Here is a 26,100-nt window from a genome sequence, read left to right as displayed (position 1 = left end):
GTAGTAATAGAAAATTGGTCACAATGCTCAGCATACATTTTCGTGGGGAAAATCTTGTCTGAAATTGGAAATGCTCCGAAGTGTTGACTAGCACACACTGAGCACTGTGTTCACACAATTTGGAGGGCCGGAAGAAAATTAATTGGTTTCTGCCTACTAACTGACACCTTAGACTGTCATTGGGTTGCCTCCTCATTATCAGTTATGGGTTCATTACATATGTGGAAAAGCTCATCCATTAGCCTGATGGGGCTGCCTAGTATTTAGAATACACTAAAAACTGAAAGTTTTTGGCATTTTCTTGCAGGAACCAATGCTTCTTCAAATGGTGTTAGAAGGAGCAGGGCTCTGGAAACCAATGGGAAAGAGGTTCAGGGTTGCAAAGAGGGATCCAAATGGGTCCATTCACCGTCACAGCACTGTGTGCCCTGTGGCCATGTGCATATGTGAACTCATGTCACGGAAGCGCAGTTGACAGGATCAGCATGGTTAAGTATCGCTGCTACTTCGGTGGCAGTGTTAGGGATTGCGAGGACAGCTGGTTTTTAGAGCAGCTGTCCCCGCAAAGGAACAATACTGAATTTCTCTGGTAATTAAATATCCACCCCCACAACTTGAAGTGAGTTGGATACTTAGTTATCGGGGACAGCAGGCCCCCAATGAATAGGCCCCTAAGTCAGGTTCCAACTTGTACCAGCCACCTTTCAATAGAGCACTAAGGGGAGTCGTGAATGGGCAATTAATGGTTGGAAGTGGTTAACATAACATGAGGTTTGTTTTTAATGATTAAAAATATATTTGCAGAATTGTCCCCTTTACAGTTGTGTTGCATGAACCTTTCATCCATAGAGAGCCCTGCTAGGTAAACTTTAACATTACAAACCAGATTTAATGGCTCTTTTCTAAATGCAACCATCCAAGACATGAAAATAATAACAACTATTTCTATCCACTATAATGCTACTAGTGGTGCTTAGGGTAAGTAATTGGGAGCCATCTAGTTGGTGTTTAGTTTGTATGTTATATAGCTCAAGCAGTCATTAATATCCTTACTGATTACAGATGAACCAAATGAATCAATACAGCATCCTATAACTTTCCAACTAGTCACTGGTAGTCAATATAGCGTGTGTAGCATTATTCTATGGAAGATAGCAGCAATGCTCTCTTTTTTGTTCATTTTATGGGGTTGGTTGACTGCTTCATTTATTATTGTGGCCATTCTTTAATGCATATGTGATTATCAAGTCTGAAACTTACAATTAAATCTACTGTAATGAGCAAGTAAGATCCTGAACCAAAATTGTATTTCCAATCAATATACCAAACATGAAAAAATAAAAGAAAATAATAGAATTTTATAATAACCAAATTGAAGCAGCTGGGTATAGGGATAGCTGAAAACTCCATGAAGGAGAGTGAGGTTTTGGAGGCTGTACATCAAGTGTACATTATAAAAATGAGTTCCTCCTGCGACACCCTGTCATCTTGAGAACAGGTAGACAATTAAAAAAAAAAAAATAGGCAAATAGGTGGATTTTAAATGAAAATCACCAGTAGCCAAATGAACTTCCTTTATCATGTACACCTCTTAAAGATCTAGAGGTGGGAAGTGACATATGAATTGATGTTGTGTTGTTCTACATCTTAATACCACAGGCAGGTAGGTATAATGGCACACATTTTTTTGGAAGAGCATTATCCAGGTAGATGGTACCAGAACGATTGTATAATATGTTGCAGTATATACTTTATCACAGTTCCTTAGTCTTAGTAGATTGACACTGTAGGCAAATAGTGAGAAGCCGTGGGGAAAGGAATATGCACTGGCATATGTGTCTGCACTTTAGCTGGTGGTAAATGATATATGTATGTTATTTTATCATAGTCCCTGAGATGAAGGAACTGCATTGAATATTACCTTAAGGAGAAAAGAAAAAAAGAGACTAGATACCCACAGATGAGATTAAACATCCACTATCAAAGAACTTTAGACATGCTAGTTTCTCACCTAATTGTGGTGAGTATTTAGGGCACTGTTTAAAAAAAAACGAGTGCTATGCTTATCACTCAGTACTAATCTAAATGTTGCTCTAACCAATCAGCTCCTAACTGTCACTTTACAGGCAGTGTTTGAAAAATGACATTTAGGAGCTAATTGATTGGAGAACCATTTAAGATTAGTAAAGAGTGATTGCAAGCATATTACTCGTTATTAAATGGGACCCTTAGTCCTAAGGATTAGGTACGGGGTCCCAGCAGTCAGAATACCAACAGCAGCACCCCGACAGTCAGAATCCCGAAGCCTGAACGTAAGTAGCCTAACTCTAACCCCCCCCCCCACAGCCTAACTATAACCCTCCCCCTAGTGTTTAACTCTAACCACTAACACGAATAGTTACCGGCCGTCAGAATTCTGGCGCCGTTATGGCGATTACATCTCTCCTGATTTCCAAATAACATTTTTAATTGAAAAAGACGTGGACTCGAGAAAACCATTTTATTGAACAGTTTTTATATTATTAATATTGCAGAGTCGGTGTTCCAACATTATTTTATAATATTGCATATTAATAAGTGTGGGAGAATTTTTAAGTTGATTGAACAACATCAATTAAGGAGCATTTGAAACTTGCAGTTTTATTATCTTTTCAGTTTCAATGTATTCACTCGCTCAGGGAAAATTATAGTAAATCAATTTATAATAAATCCATCCTATGCTCAATTGTTTCCAAGATGTTATTTTCTTCAGATACTTTACCTGTTTTTCTCCAAATGTATCTTATTTGTGGTCATGTACATTTTAACTGTATCTGTCCACAGTACTTAATTCAAAACAGCATGTGGTTTATCTGAGTATTATTTAACATACCTCAAACTTTGCCTTTTGTGATGATGTTGTTAGAGAGTCACATTTACTTGAACAGTTTTCCACTTAAATTTGGTAATAATGTTTCTGACAGGAGAATTATTATGCTGGGCCTTTTATGTCCACAGCCAGCTCTTTAGAGGAGCCCATGGTCATTGAGAGATTAGAAATGTTATAGTATTTATCCAACTCTGGAATATTTTGCACATACAACATTCTTTATAATTTTTGGAATGTTTTCAATTCAGAAAACAAATAGCAATAACATATTGTTATTGCACAGAAATATCAGGATAGATCAATCTTTTTTCACTTTGAAATACAGTGTATAAATTTGTTTACCAGGGCTGGCCACATTCGTCAATTCATTCTACAGTATCTGTTTGTCTGTCAGTGGCGCATTGGGAATAATGTACAGAGCAAGCATATGCCAAGCTCTGCTCATATGAAGAATATAGCAGTGCTCAGGATGTACTCTAAACTAGAGATGAGCGGGTTTGGATTAGTTTGGATTTTCCCGCCAAAAATTGTGCCTCAGAAAGAGGCAAAACGTCATCTTTCATGGACTATCATCATCATTCCTGGACTTTTGTCTCTTTCTGAGACCCGATTTTTGGCAGGAAAAAAACGAATTTGGCGGGAAAATCTGAACTAATCCGAACTTGCTCATCTCTACTCTAAACCTGCTCAAGTCAGACACACCTCATCTTCCAGCTTAAACTCTGAACTGTAGCAATAGGAGTACCATTTTCAAGGCAGCAAAGAGGTGCATAAATCAGGTAAATGAAGTAGAAATGTGCACGGCACTAGTATTTTGGTTTTGACAAAACCTCAGTGTTTTCATCTGGAATCATGTAATTTGGACATGTTTACATGCAATCCAAAACAGAGATTTCGTTTTTAAACCAGAGTTCCAAACTTACAAGTCAGGACTCGGTGGTACTCGGAACCCCAAAAGTGTTGTGTTTTTTCAGGAAAACCAAACCACACATTTCTAAACAGAAGTGGGTTGCAAAGTGATAGTGTGTTGGTGTGGGCAAAGATAAGTTAAGTTTAGATGAAACCATAAAGTTGTGATGGCAGCTACGGCAGACCTTCCTTCTTCTCTGGTATCAACTCCATGAGCTATCACCAAACTCAGGCTGTAGCAGAGAGGCTAGCCCCATATACTCAGTAAAATCACATAACGTAATTAATCTAGTAGATTTATTAAAGGGGTGTAAAAATGTTGTCCATGGAGGTCAAGATGGAGAAAGTAATAATCACCAAACAAATGACAGTCAATGCGACACAAATTAAATATTACAAATATATGACAGTAGTCAGCAATACAGTAGTAAATAGACAATAATTAACTCTAATAGTTAAATAGATTTCTTTATCCTAACTGCTGCAGCACCTCTTTGGCTATAACTATAGAAAATACAGTTTCTCAGTTACTTCAATACATTAAACTCTAAATAAGCAATAATCTTTTCAATAACCCATATATAAAGAAATAGCATAAGATTATTATTCAGCAGACTAGCAAAGCCCCAGACTGATCAATCATTTACTTTGAAGTGAACACAGACTTCTTTCATTGGAGTACTTGCTAGGTACTGTCCTATAACATGCATATACTTGTAATCCACATTAGGCAAATGTAACATAATTAACATCTAATGCTGGTCTTTCTTGATTTCAGAGAACAATGAATTCCGTTTCCCAATAATAAACCACAATTTATATAGTTCCACTTAGTAGCACAGTTAACAATAGTATCAATATCAAGTGCACTGTTAAGTTTTTATACCAATATTTCTCACAAAATGGCTTCCTCTCTTTATAGACAAAGTCCACTGGTTAAATGCTAGCTCAATCAGCATATATATCTAGCTCAAACTTTTGCAGGTATTCAATTTGCTCAATACACTTTCAGTAGGTACATCTCCCTTTATCAGTTTATACAGCCTCAATGGATCTCTGCTTCAGCTCCCAGCGTTGACACTGTGCCTCTCTGGATCTCTCAGACACACTGCTGGCATTTCTGCTGTGGTCCCCTCTATAAGTGGGTATTATGTTGCCCGAGCGCTCAGCACCAACTTAACATGTTGCTTTTCCAGTCTTGGCTAACAGTCCTAAAGCATCTAACCCCGCTCCCCAGTCCTGCTCCATGGCGTCTCCCTCACTGCACTGACCATATGCAAACCACAAATCCCTTTCTCTTATTAGCTTGTCCCTTTTCTGGTGCTCTGCAGCTCTACCTAGTTGGCTGTCTCCCACATTACAGTGTCCATTGTGTCTTATTAGACCAAGGGGTATCACATCAGCAGCAGTCAAGTGTTGCAAAACCCAAAGTAACAGTGTATTAGTGGCAGCAGAGGTACAGGGTGCAGGGATCAGAGCACACAAGTACAAATCCCAGTAGAGCAATGAACAGCAGACACACCAAAAATCCCAGCAGGACTGTGTTGTATGCTTCAGTTGACATTGTCAGGTTTGCTACACAATATCAGCAGGAGAAGAAGAGCAGAAGTGGGTAGTCAAATACAAGCCAGGTTGGGAACACAGACAAGAGAGGATATATAGTGTGGTGTGTAGGAAGCACTTGGGCTGAAAGAGCAATCACCATGCAAAGATGGCTAGGTCTGTTCTAGCTTTATAAGATGGGGCGGGAATGTGAGAGTATAAGAACTTGCACTTCAACAACACCAGAGACTTACACTGGACTAGTCTCTCAGCCTGCGGCCAATTTCCCAGAAAATAAGTGATCCATATTTTCTTCTGTGCAGGAAAGTGCACAATTCAGAAGACAGGCAACTCATCCAAACACTCAGATGCATTTCACACGCTGCCGGCTGCTTCAATTGGAAAGTTGTGTAGACTGGTCCAGACATTCCATATACAGAGGCTCAAATGCTCTACTTGGGGCATATTACATACTTCAATATTTCCTAATTTATAACAATATAATTAACAAATTATCTTACTTTGCAATTCAAAAATAAATGTACTTGCAAATAAAGAAAAAAATAAGGAAATTACAAATATATAGGAATAAGACTTACACTTGAATGAATAAACACAATTTTCCTCTGTAATTTTAAACTGTGGCCCAAAATCTCTAAAATGATTCTAATCAATTTCATTGTAATACTAATTTAAATGGAAAGAAATATACTATTAAAGAAAAAATTAATTATTTTAACTCGTTCAAATTCCGATTGCCTGTTATTCGCTGCACTAATTAGACAATCAGGCAGAATATGTTATGATCAATTAGAGTGCTAATTTTTTATTAAGACATACTGTAGTGAGCTCAAGGAGAAAAGAAAAATGTAATATTTATATACAGTGAATGAAATATAGCTAAAAATAAGAATGAGAAGATGCTTATAAAAACCCAACTAGAATAAATTATTAACTAATTTTATACATCACGAGCGATTAAATGTTCGTAAGCTCAATACAATGATGTAGCTATATATTTAAGTAAGAGAGTGGACTAGAAGAAGTGAATGAATCAATATGACAAAAGCTCTATTACTTTTAGTTTAAAAACTTTCAGTATATTTAAAAGTTGCTCTTTGATTCTATTTTTGAATGGTTGGGTTGTTTTACCCACAAATTGAATCCACATGGGCTATCAAACAGGTAAATGAGAAACTCACAGTTATATGTTGTTGCATTTTATATTCACTGAAAATAATGAAATCTTCCTTCTTATGATTTATTTATTTCACTTTTTTTCCACCTTTTTAAAGAGTCTTACAAATATTTTTTTTGGTTCATTTATACTTAATTTCACAGTCTGTAGAATGGTAGTTAGTGTCATTCCATGTCAAGTGGAACAATTCTGAAGGTCATTTGCACCTGCTGATTGTGCACTGTCGTCTCGGTGACAGTTTCATCCACCTCCACTTTGAGGGCCCCAGTCTTGCTACTATTGCATATTGTGAACTACATTTTTTCCAAAGTTAGTCTGACATATAGGCCAACCTTCATGTCAAATTTTATCAAAATGGGAGAGACCCTAAGTTTAAGGGTGGCAATATATGCTCATTTATTTTTTCTCTCTCTCTCTCTCTCTCTCTCTCTCGATCGAGAGAGAAAGAGACATATATATAAAATAAAATTAGATATACCATAATTACTATATTTATGATGACCAAAAAGGTTTTCAAATTATTCTCTTCCTCTCTCTCTATAGAGAGAGAAAATAATTTGAAAACCTTTTTGGTCATCATAAATATAGTAATTATGGTATATATAATTCTATTTTATATATATATGTCTCTCTCTCTCATATATATATATATATATAGAAGCATGAAGGTGCAGCACTCCCCTCTCAATAAATCAAGCAGAGACCAAAGGATCAATAGAACGTTTCAGTACTTTTAGTACTATCTTCAACAATATACAGATACAAACAAATGACATGTCATCAGGAGGCGCTGTCAGTCTTGTCATGTGATCTGACTGGCTTGTGTTTAGCACATTGGGCAAAGGGGTGTATTTAAGGTGAGCCATTTGTTTGTATCTGTATATGGTTGAAGATAGTACTAAAAGTACTGAAACGTTCTATTGATCCTTTGGTCTCTGCTTGATTTATTGAGAGGGGAGTGCTGCACCTTCATGCTTCTATTTATCCCTATGTGAGGGCACCCCTGCAGGTTTTGATTCACTATCTGGAGTGCCGGACCTGGAGACTTTATATATATATATATATATATATATATATATATAGATAGAGATAGATAGAGAGAGAGAGAGAGAGAGAGTGAGAAAAAGAGAGAGAGGCATATATATAAAATAGAATTATATATACCATAATTACTATATTTATGATGACCAAAAAGGTTTTCAAATAATTTTTTCTTTGAATTCTTATGCATTCTTTACACATGCACATATTTATTCACTACCTGTACTTGTTTTAATATTTTGCTGCATTTGACAAAACAAATTGTATTAGGGGGATTTATAGTACATACATTTTAAGGCATACCTAATAAAGAATCCTATTTTGATGACCTCAAAGTGAACTAGTTGTGGATTAATCTTTTTCTTTTCTTGTATGTTTGAAGCAGTGTAATACTATTGACCATGGGCAATTGGTACTAGTTAGCATGGATGTTGGTAGATTTGACACCTGTGCAGTATTACTCTGTATAGCTTGGTAATAACAAAATGTGCCTCAGGGTAACCTATCCAAAATTTGTCCACAATGGTAAAAGTTATGTAACTACAAGGCCCGGCAGCGACTCAGCATACGACTTGCTGCTCTCACAAGAGTGGGTGCAAGTTGCAAAAAGAGGAGCAAGTGAGCAGCAAGCAGGATTCAGGAGGTGGGAAAGCACTGCAAGGCAGCACAGCCAGAGCTAGAAATAGGAAAGGGGAGACATTGGATTCTGTCTGGGTACACACTGGAGCGATATCGGCCTGATATGTAGTTTCTGGATGAAACGGAACAATATATCGGTCGGATCAGTGTTTAAAGCCAATCTGCGCTCTCCTGCGGTTGTTTGTGATATCACATGTAGTGCCGTGCAAGGTAATGAGGGACGAAATGAGGGATTGTTCCGTCTTTCATTACATTGTCGTGATGTGTACCGTGGATATATGATATGTTGGACCACTAATATTGTCGGGGTACACATTGCTCCAGTGTACACCCAGCTTTAGGCTGAAGGGAAAAAATTCACTGGTAATGTGACCAAAATACAGAAATTAAAACAAAATGTAACATATCTCAAAGTACTCAGTCGGATTAAAGATTGTGAGAATAGTTTATTCAATCCTAAAATTATAATACAGTGCAAAGTTACAAATAAACAATTTATAGAAGAAAAGTGTATAAATCATATAAACACAAACTCGGTGAGGGCATGCGTGAAAAAAACCCAAAAACCCAGTGACAATGTCAAGTTGCTTTATTTATTAATTACACATAGGGATTTTATCTTCTGTTGTAATACAAAAATCAGTAAAAAATCTGATAAAAAGATGGTGCAGCAGCCATACCCCCTAGGAGGTAATTTTTTAGGGCATAAAGAGGTTGAATAATAAGAGTTATGATATAACATACCTTTGTTAACTCTTTTTCTTCGAGGTCCATAGGGTCCACAGGAACTACCTTGGGGTATGTAGTTGGAGCGATCCAATGCACCAAACAGCTACAGCTTTGGAGCTCCCAGCATACACTGCTGCTCCTCCCTATATACCTGTCCTCAGCCACAGGCATTCAGTTTGTATACAAGTCTAACGGCAAGAGATGGATAGTGGAAAAGTACAATGTACACAAGAAACACTCAACATACGAATAGGGAATCAGTGATACAAAAAGGCCAAAGAACAGATCTCAACTGAGGCCAGGTGCATCAGGGTGGGTGCCCTGTGGACATCGAATAAAAAGAGTTAACAAAAGTATGTTATACCATAACTCATTTTCTTGTTCAGGGTCCACAGGAACAACCTTGGGAACATCCTAAAGCAGTTCCCTTAAGGGTGGGGACGCTCCTGAGCAGAGAGGAGAATCTGTCGCCCAAAGGAATCATCCTGGGAGGCAAAAGTATCAAATGCATAGAATTTGATAAAAGTATTGACGGAAGACCAAGTGGCTGCCTTGCACAGCTGTTCAGCCAAGGCATCATGTCTAACTGCCCATGATGTCCCCACAGGCCGAGAGGAATGTGCTGTCTTCTTGTTTGAGACAGGGAGACCAGCCTGTGTATAGACCTGATAAATAGTCGTAAGCAGCCAGCGAGCTAAAGTCTGTTTGCTGGCCAGCCTCGTTTGTGAAACCCATATAACACAAAGAGCGAATCTGATTCCTGATGGTCGGGACGTCTGGATCACAGAGGCAGAAAAAACCTTGGCCTTTAAGATGGAAGACTCAAGAGCCATGCCGTCAAAGCAAATCCTGATATAGGCAGGGACCCTGCACTAATATATCCGGCCGTAGAGGCAGTGGAAGTGGACTGTCTATGAATAGACATGTCGGATCGGAGAACCAATGCCTCCTGGGCCAGGCAGGGGCTATTAGTATTATCCTGCCGCCTTCCTGCTTGAACTTTTTGATGACTCTTGGGAGGAGGGAGATTGGAGGAAACAGGTATGCTAACCTTAAGTCCCACCTCACTGCCAGAGCATCCACAAAGGCGGCTGAGGGGTCCCTTGTTCTGGGAACTTTGTGATTGTGACGTGATGCCATGAGGTCTACGTCCGGTAATCACCACTTGTCCACTAGGAGTTGAAAAACGTCCGGCTGAAGAGCCCATTATCTGGCGTGTATGTCCTGGCAACTTAGGAAGTCCGATTCCCAGCTGAGAACAGGTCTGAATATTGCCAAGATTGCCGGAAGATGGCATTCGGCCCACAGCAGAATTTCCGCCACTTCCTTCATGGCTGCCAGACTTGTGAGCCTCCTTGATGGTTGATGTAGGCCACTGCTGTCACATTGTCGGACTGAACCTGGACATGCCTGCCTTGTAGGAGGTCCTGCACCAGTATGAGCGGTCTGTGCAATGCACGAAGCTACAAGATATTTATTGGTAGGAGACTTTACTTAACAGTCCATCTTCCCTGAAAGGTGTGATGGTCTGTCACTGCTCCCCATCCTTGCATGCTTGCATCCATGGTGAGGAGTACCCAATCTGGGACCCATAACGGATGGCCCTTGTTTAAAGGAGTCGTCTCCAGCCACCAAGTAAGGGAAAGCTGAACCTCTGGCCAGATGCGGTTCATCTGAGACTTTTATCCGATGATATGGACCATCCCAATGGGCCAGGATTCATTGTTGCAGGGACCTAGGGTGGAACTGGGCAAAAGCCACCATGTCGAATGTGAGTACCATAGAGCTCAGTGTCTGCATTGCCAAGTGTACTAACTGTTTGTATGCAGAGAAGACTGAGCACACGAGACTGTTGTGCCACAATCTTGTCTTCTGGTAGAAGAATCCCAGAGAGTCCAGCAAAGCCCCCAAGTGCATCATCTGCTGAGTTGGAGAAAGACGACTTTTTCCAAGTGAGTACCCAGCCATGCTCTTGTAAGCAGACAATAGTCATCTCCAGATGACATTGTAACATCTCCTGAGATTGTGCTAATATCAGGAGATCATCCAAATATGGCAGTATCCTGACTCCTTGTCATCTGAGACAAGCCGTCATAACTGCCATTATCTTGGTAAATACCCGAGAGACTGTGGCTAGACTGAACAGTAGAGCCTGGAATTGGTAATGTTGCTGATCTACTGCCAATCTCAGAAAGCCTTGGTGGGATTGTGCAATTGGCACATGCAGATATGCATCCTGTATGTCCAGGGATACCATGAAATCTCCAGGCTCCATCGCCAGCATAATTCACCGTATTGTTTCCATATGGAATTTGGGCATCTTGATGAATCTGTTGAGATTTTTCCAGATTCAATATACTGTAGAGCGATGCGACCCATTTGGTTTTTGAAACAAAAATAAATTTGAATAACCCCTTCCCTGTTGCATCACAGGGACGGGGACTATGACTCCTAACTTCAGGAGGGCCCCAATAGACTCCCGGTAGGCCGAAGCTCTGACCGGATCCAAAGGCAGGGTTAGACCAACAAACCTTTGAGGGGGATTCCCTAGGAACATGATGGCATAACCATGAGAGACCAGCTCTTGGACCCAGGCATCCGTAGTGGTCTGATGCCAGGCCTGGGTGAACTGTAGAAGTCGGCCTCCAACCCTGATATCTTCCAGGGGGAGGCCTGCCCCTTCAGACAGTAGGCTTACCATCTGGCCTGGAAGCAGGACGTTTAGTTGACCAAGATTTCTTGGGCTGCGGCTTCCTGTGGGAATTACTCTGTCTGGAGGAAGACTGTTTCTTTGCCCTACCCTGTGGGTGAAAGGACCGAGATGACAACTGCCTAAATTCAGGGGTAGTCGTGAATGGCAATTCAGCAGATTCAGTGTTACCAAAGAAGTCATTATGTGATCCAGCTCTGGTCCAAACAGTACCTTCCCCGCAAAAGGCAAGGATTCGAGGGCATTTTTGGACCCTGCATCCGCCTTCCAGATCTTTAGCCAAAGGGATCTTCCGGCTACAACCGAGTTTTCCAAGACCCTCGAAGCCGAGATACCTGTGTCAATCATCACTTCCCCCATATACAAAGCTGCTTCTCGCATCTGACTGAGAAGAGACTGTTGTTCTCTGGTTGCATCAGGCATAGTATCTTCCAGAGATTTTGTCCAATCTTCCATAGTTTTGGCTACCCAGGCTACACCCATAGCAGGTCTGGTAATAGCTCCAGATAATTTAAACATTGATTTCAAATAATTTGTCAAGTTTTCTATCTGTAACCTCTTTCAAAGAGGATGCTGCAAGAATGGGTAACGTAGCGTTCCTGATCAATCTTGTAACATGAGCATCTATCGTCGGGGGAACTTCCTACTTGTTACACTTGCCAAGTGCAAATGGATATCGAGGGGTTATATTCCCTGTAGCATGGAAATGCTTACTAGGAGTACCCTATGACTCAGATATGAGATTCGTCAGTTGCTCCGACTGAGGGAAATAATCCTTAGCCAACTTCTGACATCTAAAGACCGGAGTCTTAGATGTCAGTGAAACCTCTTCTTCCCCTATACTGAGGACGGCTCTAACCACTCTCACCAGAGAGGGGAAATCCACAAGGGTCTGATGGTCTTCTTCCACTGAGTAAGACCCAGAAATCTGAGTATTCAGAGTCTGCTGAGGAGGCAGAGTCAGACTCTTAAGGCAACGACTAACGAGAACCTCTCTTATGCCCCTGCTTTACAGCTACAAGTCTCTCTGCCTGCTGAGAGGCAGTGGCATACTTTGACTAGATTGAGCAGTAGAATTAACCTAACAGGAATTCATGGGGGCATATACATAGAAGGATGCACATGCTGTGAACAGCCCGTAGCATGAGGTAATACCGGAGCAGCCCATACTTCTGTAGCCTTGTCTACTAGGTATGACAAAACCTGAGGCAAAATGGCCACCCAGGGTGGCTTTTAGTGCTGGTAGGGTGTACCGGATAGTCCAGGTAGCTGTTTACAACAGTTAATACACAATCCATCCTGTATAACATCCTGCTCAGACAGGCCTGCAAAACTAGACTTACAGTACATGTTCTCAGCACTGGAGGTTCAGCCTTCCCACCTTTACCTTTAGACATGACAAATGTGTAAATGGTAGAAGGTGTATAGTATAAATGCAATGTGACCACTATCAATGAAACACCCCACAAACCTTCGCAGAGGGATTTAGGAGAAACACAGTGATAGGTATAATTGACAGTTTGAAAAAACAGGCAGTATAAGTACAGCAGCTAGCATACAGTCACATACAATGCATAAATATGCACAATTGCTATTTCAAATGGACTCTGAATCAACTAGCCAGCCCCGAAGGGGTAATGGCAGGATGTAGAGTGCTATATACCAGACCCAATGGAGAGGTATACAGAGAGACAGACCAAAACCTCTGAGACTAACAGCTTCAGCAGTACACACACACAAATGCTACCAGTGAGCGTCTTATACATGAGGTGGTCAGATATAATAAACCAGATGCGGGTATCCGTACTCGGAAGTCTGTGTCTGGGGGGAGGAGCGACCAGGGAGCGCCTATCTCTCCTAGGCTGTGATTTTGACAACAGAGTACGCTGACCTCACAGTAGTAAGACGTTGACTAGTGCGCATCTAGAGCGTCTTACCACCCGTCCCTGGCGACAGACGATATGGTCCCGGCCGCCTTAGTGAGGACACATTACATGAGGATTTCACTCGCAGCCACCTCCGATGTGTCTTTACTCCGGAGGCCAGGACTGCCGCGCACGATTCTTCGTGAGGAATCGCTTACATGACATCTCTGTGATCCGACTGCAGATGGGACCTCAGCAAAATCCGCTGCTAAGCCACGCTGAGGCCTGACAAAAACCTCAGGGCATATAGTGGTACTGGTGTTTCGGCATCGGCGGAGGTAGAAGGAGTCGCGATACATGAGTCATTATCGGCGCCTGGTACCGCTAGACTCTGAAGTTCAAAAACTAAGGTAAATCATAAAATAAAAAGCCTGGGACTGCCTAGGCAGTCCCACTGTATAACAGGTATGACGGGTCTTGCCACGCACCAAAAAAACCCAAAAACTGAATGCCTGTGGCTGAGGGTGGGGTATATAAGGAGGAGGACCAGTGCATGCTGGGAGCTCTAAAGCTGTAGCTGTTTGGTGCATTGGATCGTTTCCACTACATACCCACAAAGTAGTTCCTGTGGACCCTATGGACTCTGAAGAAGAAATCAGGTGTAGGCTGCACATGTTACTGTATACGATGTGTCACAGCATTTATGCTGCAAACTAATACTATACTTTTCTAAAGAGCATTCCCCATTGTACAATAATAAATACTTGATGTAATGATCTTTGCAACCCTTTACAATGTGGATACAATTTTTTTTACCTCAACCCTACAGTACTAGTCAGTGGCGTCCCTACCTCTCTGCACCCGGTGCAGGCAGGGCGGGGAGCATGTATCGCGTGCCATCAAATAAGGAGCATGGCCTCGTGGGGGGGGGCGTGGCCTCGCGGTCTGAACACCCGTTTTTTGTCACACCGGGGGTGCAGGCTGCCCCCGGGGACCAGCCTGTGTGAACTGCCAGTTCCCTCACTGTGATAGGAGCTGAGTGCTGCATGTAATGCAGAACCCGGCTCCTGTCACTGAGGGGGAGCCAGCACTTGGTGTCACCCCTTGGCTGGTAACACCCGGGTGCAGCCCGCACCCCCTTGTGATGCCAGTGGGCTTAGCAATACAAATTGTTTATTATTTGTTAATTTTTCAGCAAATATTCCTTGTCCATAGCGCTAATGTATCAAGCCTTAGAGAGAGCTAAAGTGGAGAAGTTATCCAAAGCAACCAGTTTCTAACTGATAATTCAAAGACTGTGCTAGATAAATGACATTTAGAAGCTGATTGGTGACTATGGACAACTTCTCCACTTTATCCCTCTCCGAGGCTTGATACATCTCCCCCTTAGTCACATATCCAACCAGTATACATCCTATTAGTGCATATCCTAACCCTGGCAGACATTAAAGTGGAACTATGCTCTAAAATCGACCTGGCCAAAACGTTGATCGCGATCTACTGGTAGTTCACGGAGCTCCCGCCGGTAGAGCGTAGCCAACTTCATAAAAAGCAACCTGTAATTTAGCCTGTGATCACTTCAGAGGCCTCCAAGTGTTCCCACTGATACAGTACATAGGTGACATCATGCGAGGAGCCTGTGTGCCTGTTGGATCCAGTTTGATCAAGTTAGCGGTGGCAGGAAGCAGCCAGCAGGATCCCTGACAGTGTGACAGTGGGAGCCCTGACAGCAGGATTGTAAAGCAGCCTGCCAGTGTAAAGACTTGTCAGGTAACTTCTGATCTCTGGGGCATGCTGCACAGGTGGGTGGGATGGGATTTTGCACAGAGGGGGGTATTGCACAAAGGGAGTGGGCTGTTATATATGGGGAGGGGGGAATTTGCACAAATGGGTTTCTTGCAATGTGGATAGTATTATTTGTGTGGTATTTAATGCCATCCTTATTAATGCTTTTTTTTTTTAAACGTGTGCATTATTATTGGTGCTGTTATTTGAGGTAAACTTTATTAATACTTTTTTTTACATGTGCACATTATTTTTGGTGCAGCTATTTGATGTCATCATTAATGCTTTCAAAGCTTGTTGACGCCATGCAGTGCAAGTCATCTCATACATAAATTTGGCATAAAGTTTCAACACATTGACGTTGGCAGATAATCGGTAAGTGAACAAAAAGTAGACCGCAGGTCACAAAATTCTGGTCACCCCTGCTCTAAAATGTTGAACTCTATGGAAGGTATAATATATAATCTTGCCCTTTACTGAATGTCAAAATAGCTATGTAGGTTTAGAAAATTAATAATAAATTGTCTTATATTCGTCAAGAGTAGATAACGCAACTGATCTATCCATGGAACGTTATATATATATATATATACACACATATATACATACATACATACACTTCCAAAACTGCCGGCACTTCTGCATCCATGAGACAACTGTTCCCAGTACCATATTGAAGCAGTATCATAAAGAATCCAAGAAAAAATCGGCACCAATATGTAGCAACAAAATCCAAGTGTATTAAATCATGGTCAACATCACGTTTCATATACATGTATAGCCTTCCATTTTTTTATTGGGATCTATTTAATAAAAAGTGTACTATAAAATAAGTACAACTACTACTTTGTGGCCACAAATTTGATACACAGCACATCTCACTCTCATTGTACACAAGGACAACAAATATGTCAGCCAGCATGTAATACAAACTATGATGGGCAGTAATGTTGAGTCTTCATTATGACATCTCTCCAATATGTTACTGCAGGCAGATATCACAGATAACACTGTATGTCAGAGGTAACATCAATCACATCTCTGAGAGAACAATGAATTCTACTCCCAAGTAAGGGACATGAGAGTTTAATTAATAATACAGAAAACTGAAGACCACCTCCCAAAAGCTTGCAATCTGTGGCTAGAGTGTGAAACAAAACAGGTAAGCTACGTACTACATGCGTTATTTAACCACTTTCAATCAGTATCTTTAGCAGGTGTGTCATAAAAATGACTAAGTAGGTGAAATAAAACCACTACTGATATATCATGACTTTAATATGAAAAGTAATATTTTTCTTTAGGTTATGCTAACTTTGTTTGTAGCATCCTTTGCTGCTAAAAGCCTTACTATTTTGTAACTATGCTACTCTAAGATGTTCTCAGTAATATCCCAGTGGATCATTTCTTAAATGTAATCAATATTCTGAACTTTACTTCTTTATCCAAATCTCTTAATTTATGAAAGAAATGACTGATCAGATATAAGGAAAACTTGTATTTATAGGTCAGCCCATTTTTATTTCTATTAAAGCACATACTCTTCTGTTTCGTTAATAAAGGTGTTCAGGCAGTGCACTGACATGACAGTAATTAGATAAATAGCCACAGATTACTTGCATGACAGGTTCTGTGCGACCTCTGACAAAACACATTGGAGCGTTAACATCCCCACTTTTCTTTCTATTATTTGCAACCAGAAAATAAAGCAGTGTAAAAAAGGAGGCTATTACTGTTAGCAAGCACTGCAAATAAAATCTAGCGAATGATTGCTATATAATGTACATATCCTCAGATGTACACTGAACCACATACCTAATACGCCATATCTCTTTCACTCTCAGGATATTATATATGAAGTATCACATATACAATTAAGTTGTTACACATGTTTCTGAATCCATCAGAAAAAAAGAAGAAGCTACGTTTGGATGTAAAAAAAAAGAAAGAATTGCTAATAAATCATATCTAGTCAGTGTCAAGAACATGTTTTCTGCATGAACAAATTACCTCTCCATACTCATTTTCTCTAACTTTGTCCCCAAGGGAATCAAACTGACAAGCATATTCAGCTGCTGGAAACTCCAATGTTAATATTTCTCTGAGCTGCTGAACAGCTGGCTGCTGACATAACCGTCTTCAGCCAGCTTATTGCACTCTGCCTCCACTTGTATGAGTGTACAGGTTTCTCCTAGCCGTCACACACTACTCTTATTTGCTGAGACATCAGTCCCTCACCTTTTGACATTACACTTAGCTTGATACCCCTTTCTCCTTACTGCTATCCCTGACCTTGTCAAATAAAGACATCACTCTGTATGCTGTGTGTCATTACTGTAGCTGAAACCATAACCAGGACTTTACTTGTGTCAAGCACTGTTAGTGGGTCCTGTCTCTCTGTTAAGTGGCAATTTATGAAGAATTACTTTTAAACATCTAAACTACATTAAGAGACAGATAATTGTAATAAATTCCATCTGCAGATGATTGCTTTGCTTAAATGATGTATTGGGTTACATTGTTGTACTATACCAGTGTAAAAGCACTATTTTGTTCTGATTCATTCTGAATGCTTACTCAGTGGAGCCAAGGCAGAATGTCTATAGCCCACTAGGATCATTTTGCTGGATTCTGAATTTCAGACCTCCAGTGCCAACAGAGAAAATTGGGTAGTAAGAACCAACACAAATAGCTCTACAACTACTACATGGCACATCTATAAGCAAGCTTGACACACTATGAGAACGCGTACATTTTGAATTGAAGATAAAAATATCTTATATTGAAAAAAAACTTCTTTCTGCCAAGTGTGAAGATGTGTGTCCTTTGTTTGTGTTGCTTTCTTCTCTCAGAGCAGACTAAACAGCGCATATATACCACCTGTGCAGGGTGTGCCTTGTAACTAGGCCCATGAGTAAACAGAGTCTCATAATGGCCCTATGCTGTATGGGCATCCTGCACCCAGAGGGAGGTATAATACCGATGTACCATGAGTTCCAGGAGACCAAACATCTCTGCGTGGCTTTGCTGGATGTGGTCCTTCTTGCACACAGGCCCAGTTCATGCATAAAACTCAGCTATAGAGACAATAATCTTGCCAGACGTCTAGCAACCTTCACTGTTACCAGATAATTAGCAGATAATGACTTACCTATAAATGATGTGGTACTGACACCATTCTCTTAGAAATCTTACCAAAGTAACTAAGTCTCTAAAGCGCTCATAATATGTTGCAAAAAATAAAACCGTTTTCTAATGTCAATGATTGTTTCATTTATATAGTCATGCTAATGACAAATGCTGGCATCCAGTTCTTTCTGGCATGTATACACATATTGATATTAGCTACTTAAATACTGTACAAGCCATAAGTGTAACAGTACTCAGTCATGTGCAAGGTCATGGTCTATGAACTCTATGTTATTGTAAGCAGCTCATTACAGTTACTTACGGTCAGTCCTGAGGAAGTTATTAAGCAGCTGGAAAAGGGGAAAGCTGTCCCAGGAATCTTGTGGCTGCGCTTGTAGTGCAGAGTTCATATCAACAGAAAAGAGAGCCCAAAATATTTCAGCATGCTCCGCTGTCAGGTCCGGCCACCAGGAAAAGGCCTATGTTGAGATCAAGGAAACCATGTGAAAGATTGAAAAGTTTCCAAAGGACCTAAAAATGGGGTTTGCTTATGTTAATAATAATATTGTTCAATAAATTGTGATGAAATTTTGAAGATTAATTGAAACAATTAATAGTATCTGTAAGAGAGAGCAGTCATAAAATCTCCCAAATATGTTTCAATAGCTCATTCTACTATGCATTTCTAATTTTAATTCAATATCACGTGTGTTCAGAAATGATATCTGATTGTGGGTGCATTCAGAGCGCCCTTCTCCTCTTCAAAAGCTCTCCAACCCCACCATCCGTAATCCAGTTATCATGTGCATATATACTGTATCATTACATTACAAAGCAGTGTCACACATCACCTGCACTTCCTGCTGTCATTGTATTAGCAGCACATCGACAGGCATTGTTAGTAGAGATAGGGAAGACACAGGTAGGGTCTTTATTCTTCTACACTTCACATTAAGGAAGTACAGATGATTGGTGCCAAACAGCTCACCTGCCTGCAATCAATGTAGAGACACTGGCTGACACTTGGGAAAGAGAGCAGGTTCAGAACTAAGGTGCCTATTTACTAAGCCTTGGATGGATATAAAGTGAACGGAGATAAGGTGCCAGCCAATCAGCTCCTAACTGTCATTATTCAAACAGAGCCTGGGACATGGCAGTTAGGAGCTGATTGGCTGGTACCTTATCTCTGTTCACTTTATCTCCATCCAAGGCTTAGTACATAGACCCCAAAGAGACAAAGGGGCACACAAACTAAGTGTATACATACCATGGTGTTAATGGCACTCCTGCTTCACCTATTATTGTGGTGAAGAAGGAAACATTTACAGTGGCACATATGTAAGAATGGGGTGCCGGAGGGGGTGAACGATCGGCAAATAGTGCTAAGACGCATAGTGTGTCTTTACAGATGGCTCTGCATGTACAATTACAGGACTCGACGCATGCACCGTGCTCTCACAAGACCACTTGACAGCACTGAGGCTAAAAAAAACAATGTAACAACAAACTTTATTGTCCAAAACACATTATTTCAGACATAGGATACTTCCTGCTTCCCTCACACTCTTTACGTGAGGAGAAACAGTTAGATGTCAGCAAGTATGTCTGTACAGCTGATAACTGAGGGGAGAAGCAGGAGGGAGGTGTTGGGCGGGGCACATCATTAAGCCACACCCCCTTGTGACAATTTGCCATGAACGGCGCATATTTAAATAAGGGGGTGGGACCAAATGCAGCGATTCTATGAGAATCGCGTCATTAGGTCACGTCCCCTACTCGCGGACCCGTCGATCCGCAACAAAATTCTCCTTATTCTGCCCACTTCACTAGGAAGTGGGCAGAATGCGGGAGAAGTGCCTACCCTTCCAGGGATGCGGGGGCTTACCCAAAATATCAGAAGCCTCCCATGACTTCTGGGAGGGTAGGCATGTATGAGGTACAGGTGATCAAATCGGCGCTAGAGAAGACCCCCGACAATAGTTGATATTTCATCTTAGCAATGCCTGGGTCACTTAGCTTTGCCATAGGTATTTATGGCAGCACCGAAAAGCTAGCCAGCTATTGGGGCTTGCAAGCAGAAGACAGAGAAATCCCTTTGGTACTTACACAGAAGAGATATGTTTGTACAGGGATTTTCTCTTTTTTACTTTTCCCCGTTATTCCCCTATTTGTACATGTACCCCAAAGTGAGAACCCAATTTGTGTGACACAAGAGAAGGTTATCCCTTCACCTCATGGGAGAAACAGCCCTTTTCTACTGCTTTATCTTTGGAAAAAATGCTATAGGAAATATGAAGGCATTTATTGCCGTGTGTAATGGTAGTTACAGTGCAAGTCAAAATTCCTTAACATTTTACCTCATTCCTTAAACCTATTCCAAATGATGCATGGTATCTGCCACAGCATGGATTGATGTGTACAAATGCAGTGGCATTTCTATAATGGGTGCAGAGTGTGTAGTGCAAACACATCGCCAAAACAATGGTGCGATGGACACTTTCCTTTGTGCATGTGCAGTAGAAAAGTTTATGAGAAAATGGCCACCGTGCCATTTTAACGGAGACCTGTGCATGTGCAATAGACTCTTGCACAGTGCCAGAGTCTACTCACTTGCGCCGCCGGCTAGAAAGGAGTTGGCCAGGATGGAGACTTCACACTGGCCCCCTCTCCTCATAATACGTCCCTGTATAAAATGTCATGTTTAATAGTAGAACTAATAGATCTACAGATCGTACCAGGTCTCTATACTGTCTGTCCATGGGTTTTTAGTACAAGCATTATTTAGCTGGCAAAAAAGCATTTATTTTATTAAAAAATTAGATATCCAGATGTACCCAAAATAACAGATTTAGCGGCAGATTTATCAAAGTTTGGAGAGAGATAAAGTGGAGCATAAAATTTCTACCAACCACCACCTCATAACTTGTCTACACTTTAAGGGAAATTAACCAGTAAATGACCACCTGTTGCCTATCTATATTGCAGTAGCCCACACTTGTCTCTCAGCTCTAGATAAGTAGCAGGCAAAAATTCTGGCTGTGCACACCACCATTAATGTATCTGGCTTCAGCAACAGCTCATAAGTGCAAGAAGTAGGCTTGAACGTGAGCAGTCTGTAAAGAAACTCAGAAGCCATTTAGTACTTATGCATCCTATGCTGGATTCAAAAATTATAAGTAAAACCATACAGTCTAAGACTTTCTCCAGCTTAATAAAACCATCACAGTAATGGTGCATTACACCCACACACACAAAATGGGTGAACGAAAGTCAACACCAAAATTCTCAAGGTGCAAGTCTTCCCCCCCAAATGAATCAAAATCACACCCAGACACCTTTTATACCCTCCAAAAAAAATAAAATACTTTACTGTACTACCAAAAGGAAGCTCTGGCCCTCATTCAGAGCCGTACGCTCTGAGCAGAGCGCACGCTCTGAATGAGGGCCGGGCTCCATTTTCATGGAGCGTCCTCCTGGACGCTCGTATAGCTGTGGGTCACCACCCACAGGCTATACGAGCGTGCATTTTGATGGCCGCGATGGTCGTGACCATCGCGACCATCGAAATTGCGAGCCGGAGCCTGCGGTTGAGGTTTTCAACCGCAAGCTCCGGAGTGATTTTGGCTCTAACAGAGCCAAAATCACTCCCACTGACATCACTAGTGATGTCAGTGGGCCGGCTTCTGACGGGAGGCGTTCCCGTGGGAACGCCCCCGTCAGGGAGGCACGCCCCCGGCACGCCCACCAAAGGGGGCGTGCTGTCAATCAACATTGACAGCACGCCCCCTTTGATCGGACACAACGAGCGAAGGACTTTCCTTTGCTCGTCGCGTCTGGCGCATGCGCACGACGGAGCTCCCTCCGTCGTGCGCATGCTCAGTGCCTAACATCGACCCACTTGCGAGCGGACAGCCGCTCGCGAGTGGGTCTGAATCAGGCCCTCTGTTAGCAAAAAATGTATACAAACTAAATAGAAAATTTATATTTTATTTGTGTATGTTATTTCCCTGTGAACCAGGCACACCTCCAAAAGGTGAACAGCTGCCTGACAGTGGGAAACCATGCTGTTGTGAAATAATTAAACAGACCTTGCCAGCTTTGACTACAAATTATTTTTATATTTGTGCTTTGGCGTACCATGGGTGCGGCTGCTATGGTGCCTGAGCTGCCTCTGTGGCCCGCCACTCCCCCTGCACCCAGTCACGCACACTAGGTGGGCCAGTCAGGGTCGTAGTGGGGGACACGGGTGTCAGCGGTGTTCATTGGTGCTGGCCAGCCAGCTGTAATCAGCTGGCAGGCAGACATGGAGAGACAACGCTGCCAGTCGTGAAGCAATCCGAGCTCGTGGAACAACAGCCAATCAGCAGTGGTGGCTCCTGATTGGCCGCCGGTCTGCAAGCTGCGATTTGCTATCAATCGGCGCCAGATTCAAAATTGCACCGGTGCTGCCTGTCCATGTCTGCCGTTGCCTGCTGCTGCACCAGCTGTAATTAGCTGGTGGTCCAGCACCAAATCCACATCTGCTGGCTGCTGTTGGCACACAGGGGGAGCTAGGTCCAAAACTCTGGCCGTGCATAAAGGACAAACAGACACGCTTTCTTGCCTAAAAAAAATAAAATATATAAATATATTTATTTATTAAAAAAATATATATCTATGCCTCCTTCTCCTGACTGTACTATGCTCATTCCCTGGAGATTTCCTTCATATAGTGCTTCTGTCTTCTGTAGACCCATGAAGTAGAAAACCTATGAAGCAGGGAGGAGTGAGCACAACGCAATTCTACTGTTGATTTCTGTTCTTTCATGGATGAATATAGATAGTTTTTTTTTCTAACACACATATATATATAGTAGACAAAACACTATGTAAAAAAAAGCCTTTTACCCAAAGCTGACAGGTGTAAAATTGAGGAGTTTGGACTCCATTAAGACTGAGGTAATGAAGTCAAATAATAAGAGACATCTGAGATTGTGCAAATACGAGAGGTTGTGAAAGAGTCAAACAACTAATTTAAAGCATAGTTGCCTACTCTCTTGAAATGTTGGAGAGAAATCCAAATTTCATGGAGTTCTCTCACACTCCAGAAGAGTAGATCAGCTGCTGAAACTGGAGGTTGGGTGCTTGATGATGCAATTACCTTCAAACTGCATCAACTTGTCCCCCTTCCACAGTGGAGAGTGGGACTGTGATAATGCAATTCCCAACCACACCTCCCTTAAACACCTGGAGTTAACATTCTTAAAGCAAGGAAGTATGATTTAAGTATACAAAGTGATAAAGCAAAATAAAAAACAGAAGGACATTAGAAACAAAAGTCCTTTAGTCTCCAGATATCGTGAGGAGGTTTCCAAGAGTACAATGGAAAGAATACTGTACAGTTAGTTGGTCCAGTTATTGTAAAATTCAACTGTAGTATAGTGTCCTCTTATACATACAGGGCCAGATTAAGGCTTGTGTGGCGCCCCAGGGCAACTATTGTGTGGGGCCAAAGGGCAATTATTGTGAACCTACCCCCTCCCTTCCTCCAAGCCATACCTGACCTCCCAACAGAGTTGCTTCCTAGTCATGGACGCTGATGAGGTGACTCGGGAGCCGCTCTGCTCTGTATGCAGCAGCACTAACTGTGCTGCTGCATGTAGTAGAACACAGAGCCGCAAGCAACTGAGCCCCCTCTCGGGAACAGGTGCCCCTGTTGCCCCTCCCCTTTAATCCAACCCTGTATACATAGAACCATCAAAGGAATTAGTAAATTAGTCGAGAAATTCTGATTATAAATACCCATGTGCTAAACAAAAATAATGCTGTTACATTAGAAATAGGAATTCCATAATTCATAGGAAGTAGCATAAGATTAAAGATAATAACTAATTTCTTTATTGAACAATAATCAGTGGTTAATATAAATAGAACATTGCTTTATTACAACTGGCACATACTAAAGGCTAACTTTGCATTAGCAGATCTCATTACTAGTAAGAAATTCTTTTGAAATTGTCCCTCAATCAGACATATAATAAGTATTGTATACCAGGATGAAAAAATTGGGTTTTTGAAGCAAAGTCAGAAAATAGAAAATATGGGCTCTTTAAAATGGGGTTCATAATGGAATAATAATAAAAAAAAAAAACTTTGAATTTTTGGGTAATAATGAAAAATCTCTTAGTTGGACTCAAAGCACTTTTTATTTGTAGAAAAGAAAAATCTAAAAGAACAACAGAAAAAAGAGGCATTATGTATTACAAAGGAAGAGGTGCATTAATGAAATGTCAGAGTAAACATAGGTACAGCGAGTTCGGAGTATGTTTTTGAAGACTTCTAAAAATGAGGCCACAAGTACTGTGGAAAGGTAAATTCCAAAGAGAACGAGAAGCAAAGCTAAAAGCTGGGGCCCCAAATCATGTATCGAAGAATCTAGGCTGCTAGTAGTCCATCATCTGTGGGTCGAAGTATGCAAGTGGCAGCATAAGAATTCAGAAGCTGATTTGAGTATCCAGGATCCTGGTTATATTGATCGACAAGTCAATATTGAAATATTTGAAATTGCCTAAGCAGCCAGTGAAGGGAATGGGGAACAGAAACTGTGTTGCAGGAACAGAGTTGGTTAGTTAATAGCCTGGTTGCTGTACCAGCTGCAAATAACTACATTATTTTTCTGGCAGACTCAAGTAGAGTGCATTGTAATAGTCCAAGTGTAAGGACACTAATTTAGTGTTCATTCTAGGACCCTGCACCTGTCACAACCTGTGCAGTTCTAGCACACTCAGCTAATGCAACAAACTGCAGATACAAACCAGATTGTACTACAAGCACCAGAGCAGAGAGCGACATTCCAGGAAGGAAGAGGAACTGCACAGGTTGTTCCAGGTGCTAGAATGAACACTACTAATGTATGCAGGGCTGCCGTCAGAAATTTAGCCCCCCCCCCCCCCCGGTTTTTAATCCAGTCCCTGGTCAGCATTTAATCCCCCCCCCCCTTATTAGATCCAGTGTCTAGCCGGCATTTTTTTCCCCCCTGACGGCGGCCCTGAATGTATGTATGATTGTAAGAGGAACTACTGGAAGAATCAAATGCTTGATTTGGCTAATATTAATATGAATGAGCACTCATTAACTATAACACACAAAACATGGTGCATGTGATCTGGGGCCCTTGTAAGATGTTCTATATAGGAAAAAAACATGATCAGGCAATGGACAATAACAAACCAGGTAAACATATTTCCAGAATGATTGAACACTAAATAAATTAACACAATGGCAGTCCAGAAGTAATAAAAATGTATGGCTATGTGAAGTGGACCCCCACTACAAAAAGGGACATGACATAATGCAAATTAGTGTTCAGGATAAAACATTTTAATTCAGTATTTTTCAATAGTTGTAGATTTGCTCTTGTGAATTTATATTTAAGAATTTTAAGTATTCATTTATATAAAAATGTAAATCTGACTTTATACATTGTTATGTATATTGTTTAATGCAGAGTTCAGACAATGCAGGTTACCTATTTTTGGTATGTTTTTTGCTCTTTTCAAACATATAAACATAATTTATATGAAAAATGTGTTATACCACAAAATCTTATGTCTGGCTGCACAGAGTTGCTGCTTATTATATGTTACTGATGTAACATTAATATACAGAATAAAAGTTATATTTTAATCTTCATACTAAAATGCTC

General features: G+C 41.1%; 1 protein-coding gene across 8 annotated transcripts in view; it reads right to left on the bottom strand.

Annotated features, from left to right (window-relative positions):
• Window positions 1–26,100, bottom strand: part of CADPS2 (calcium dependent secretion activator 2) — a 651,719-nt gene that overhangs the window by 160,368 nt on the left and 465,251 nt on the right. For all 8 annotated transcript variants that reach the window (XM_088457657.1, XM_088457656.1, XM_088457658.1 and 5 more), the window contains one exon: window positions 18,739–18,895. In XM_088457657.1, the coding sequence (XP_088313783.1) occupies window positions 18,739–18,895 (157 nt within the window). The remainder of the gene's footprint in view (window positions 1–18,738; window positions 18,896–26,100) is intronic.

This window comes from Taudactylus pleione, unplaced genomic scaffold (genome assembly GCF_031769625.1).
Source record: "Taudactylus pleione unplaced genomic scaffold, aTauple2 ptg000041l, whole genome shotgun sequence".
NCBI classification, from domain to species: Eukaryota; Metazoa; Chordata; class Amphibia; order Anura; family Myobatrachidae; genus Taudactylus; species Taudactylus pleione.
This window is presented reverse-complemented; position numbering and strand designations above follow the sequence as displayed.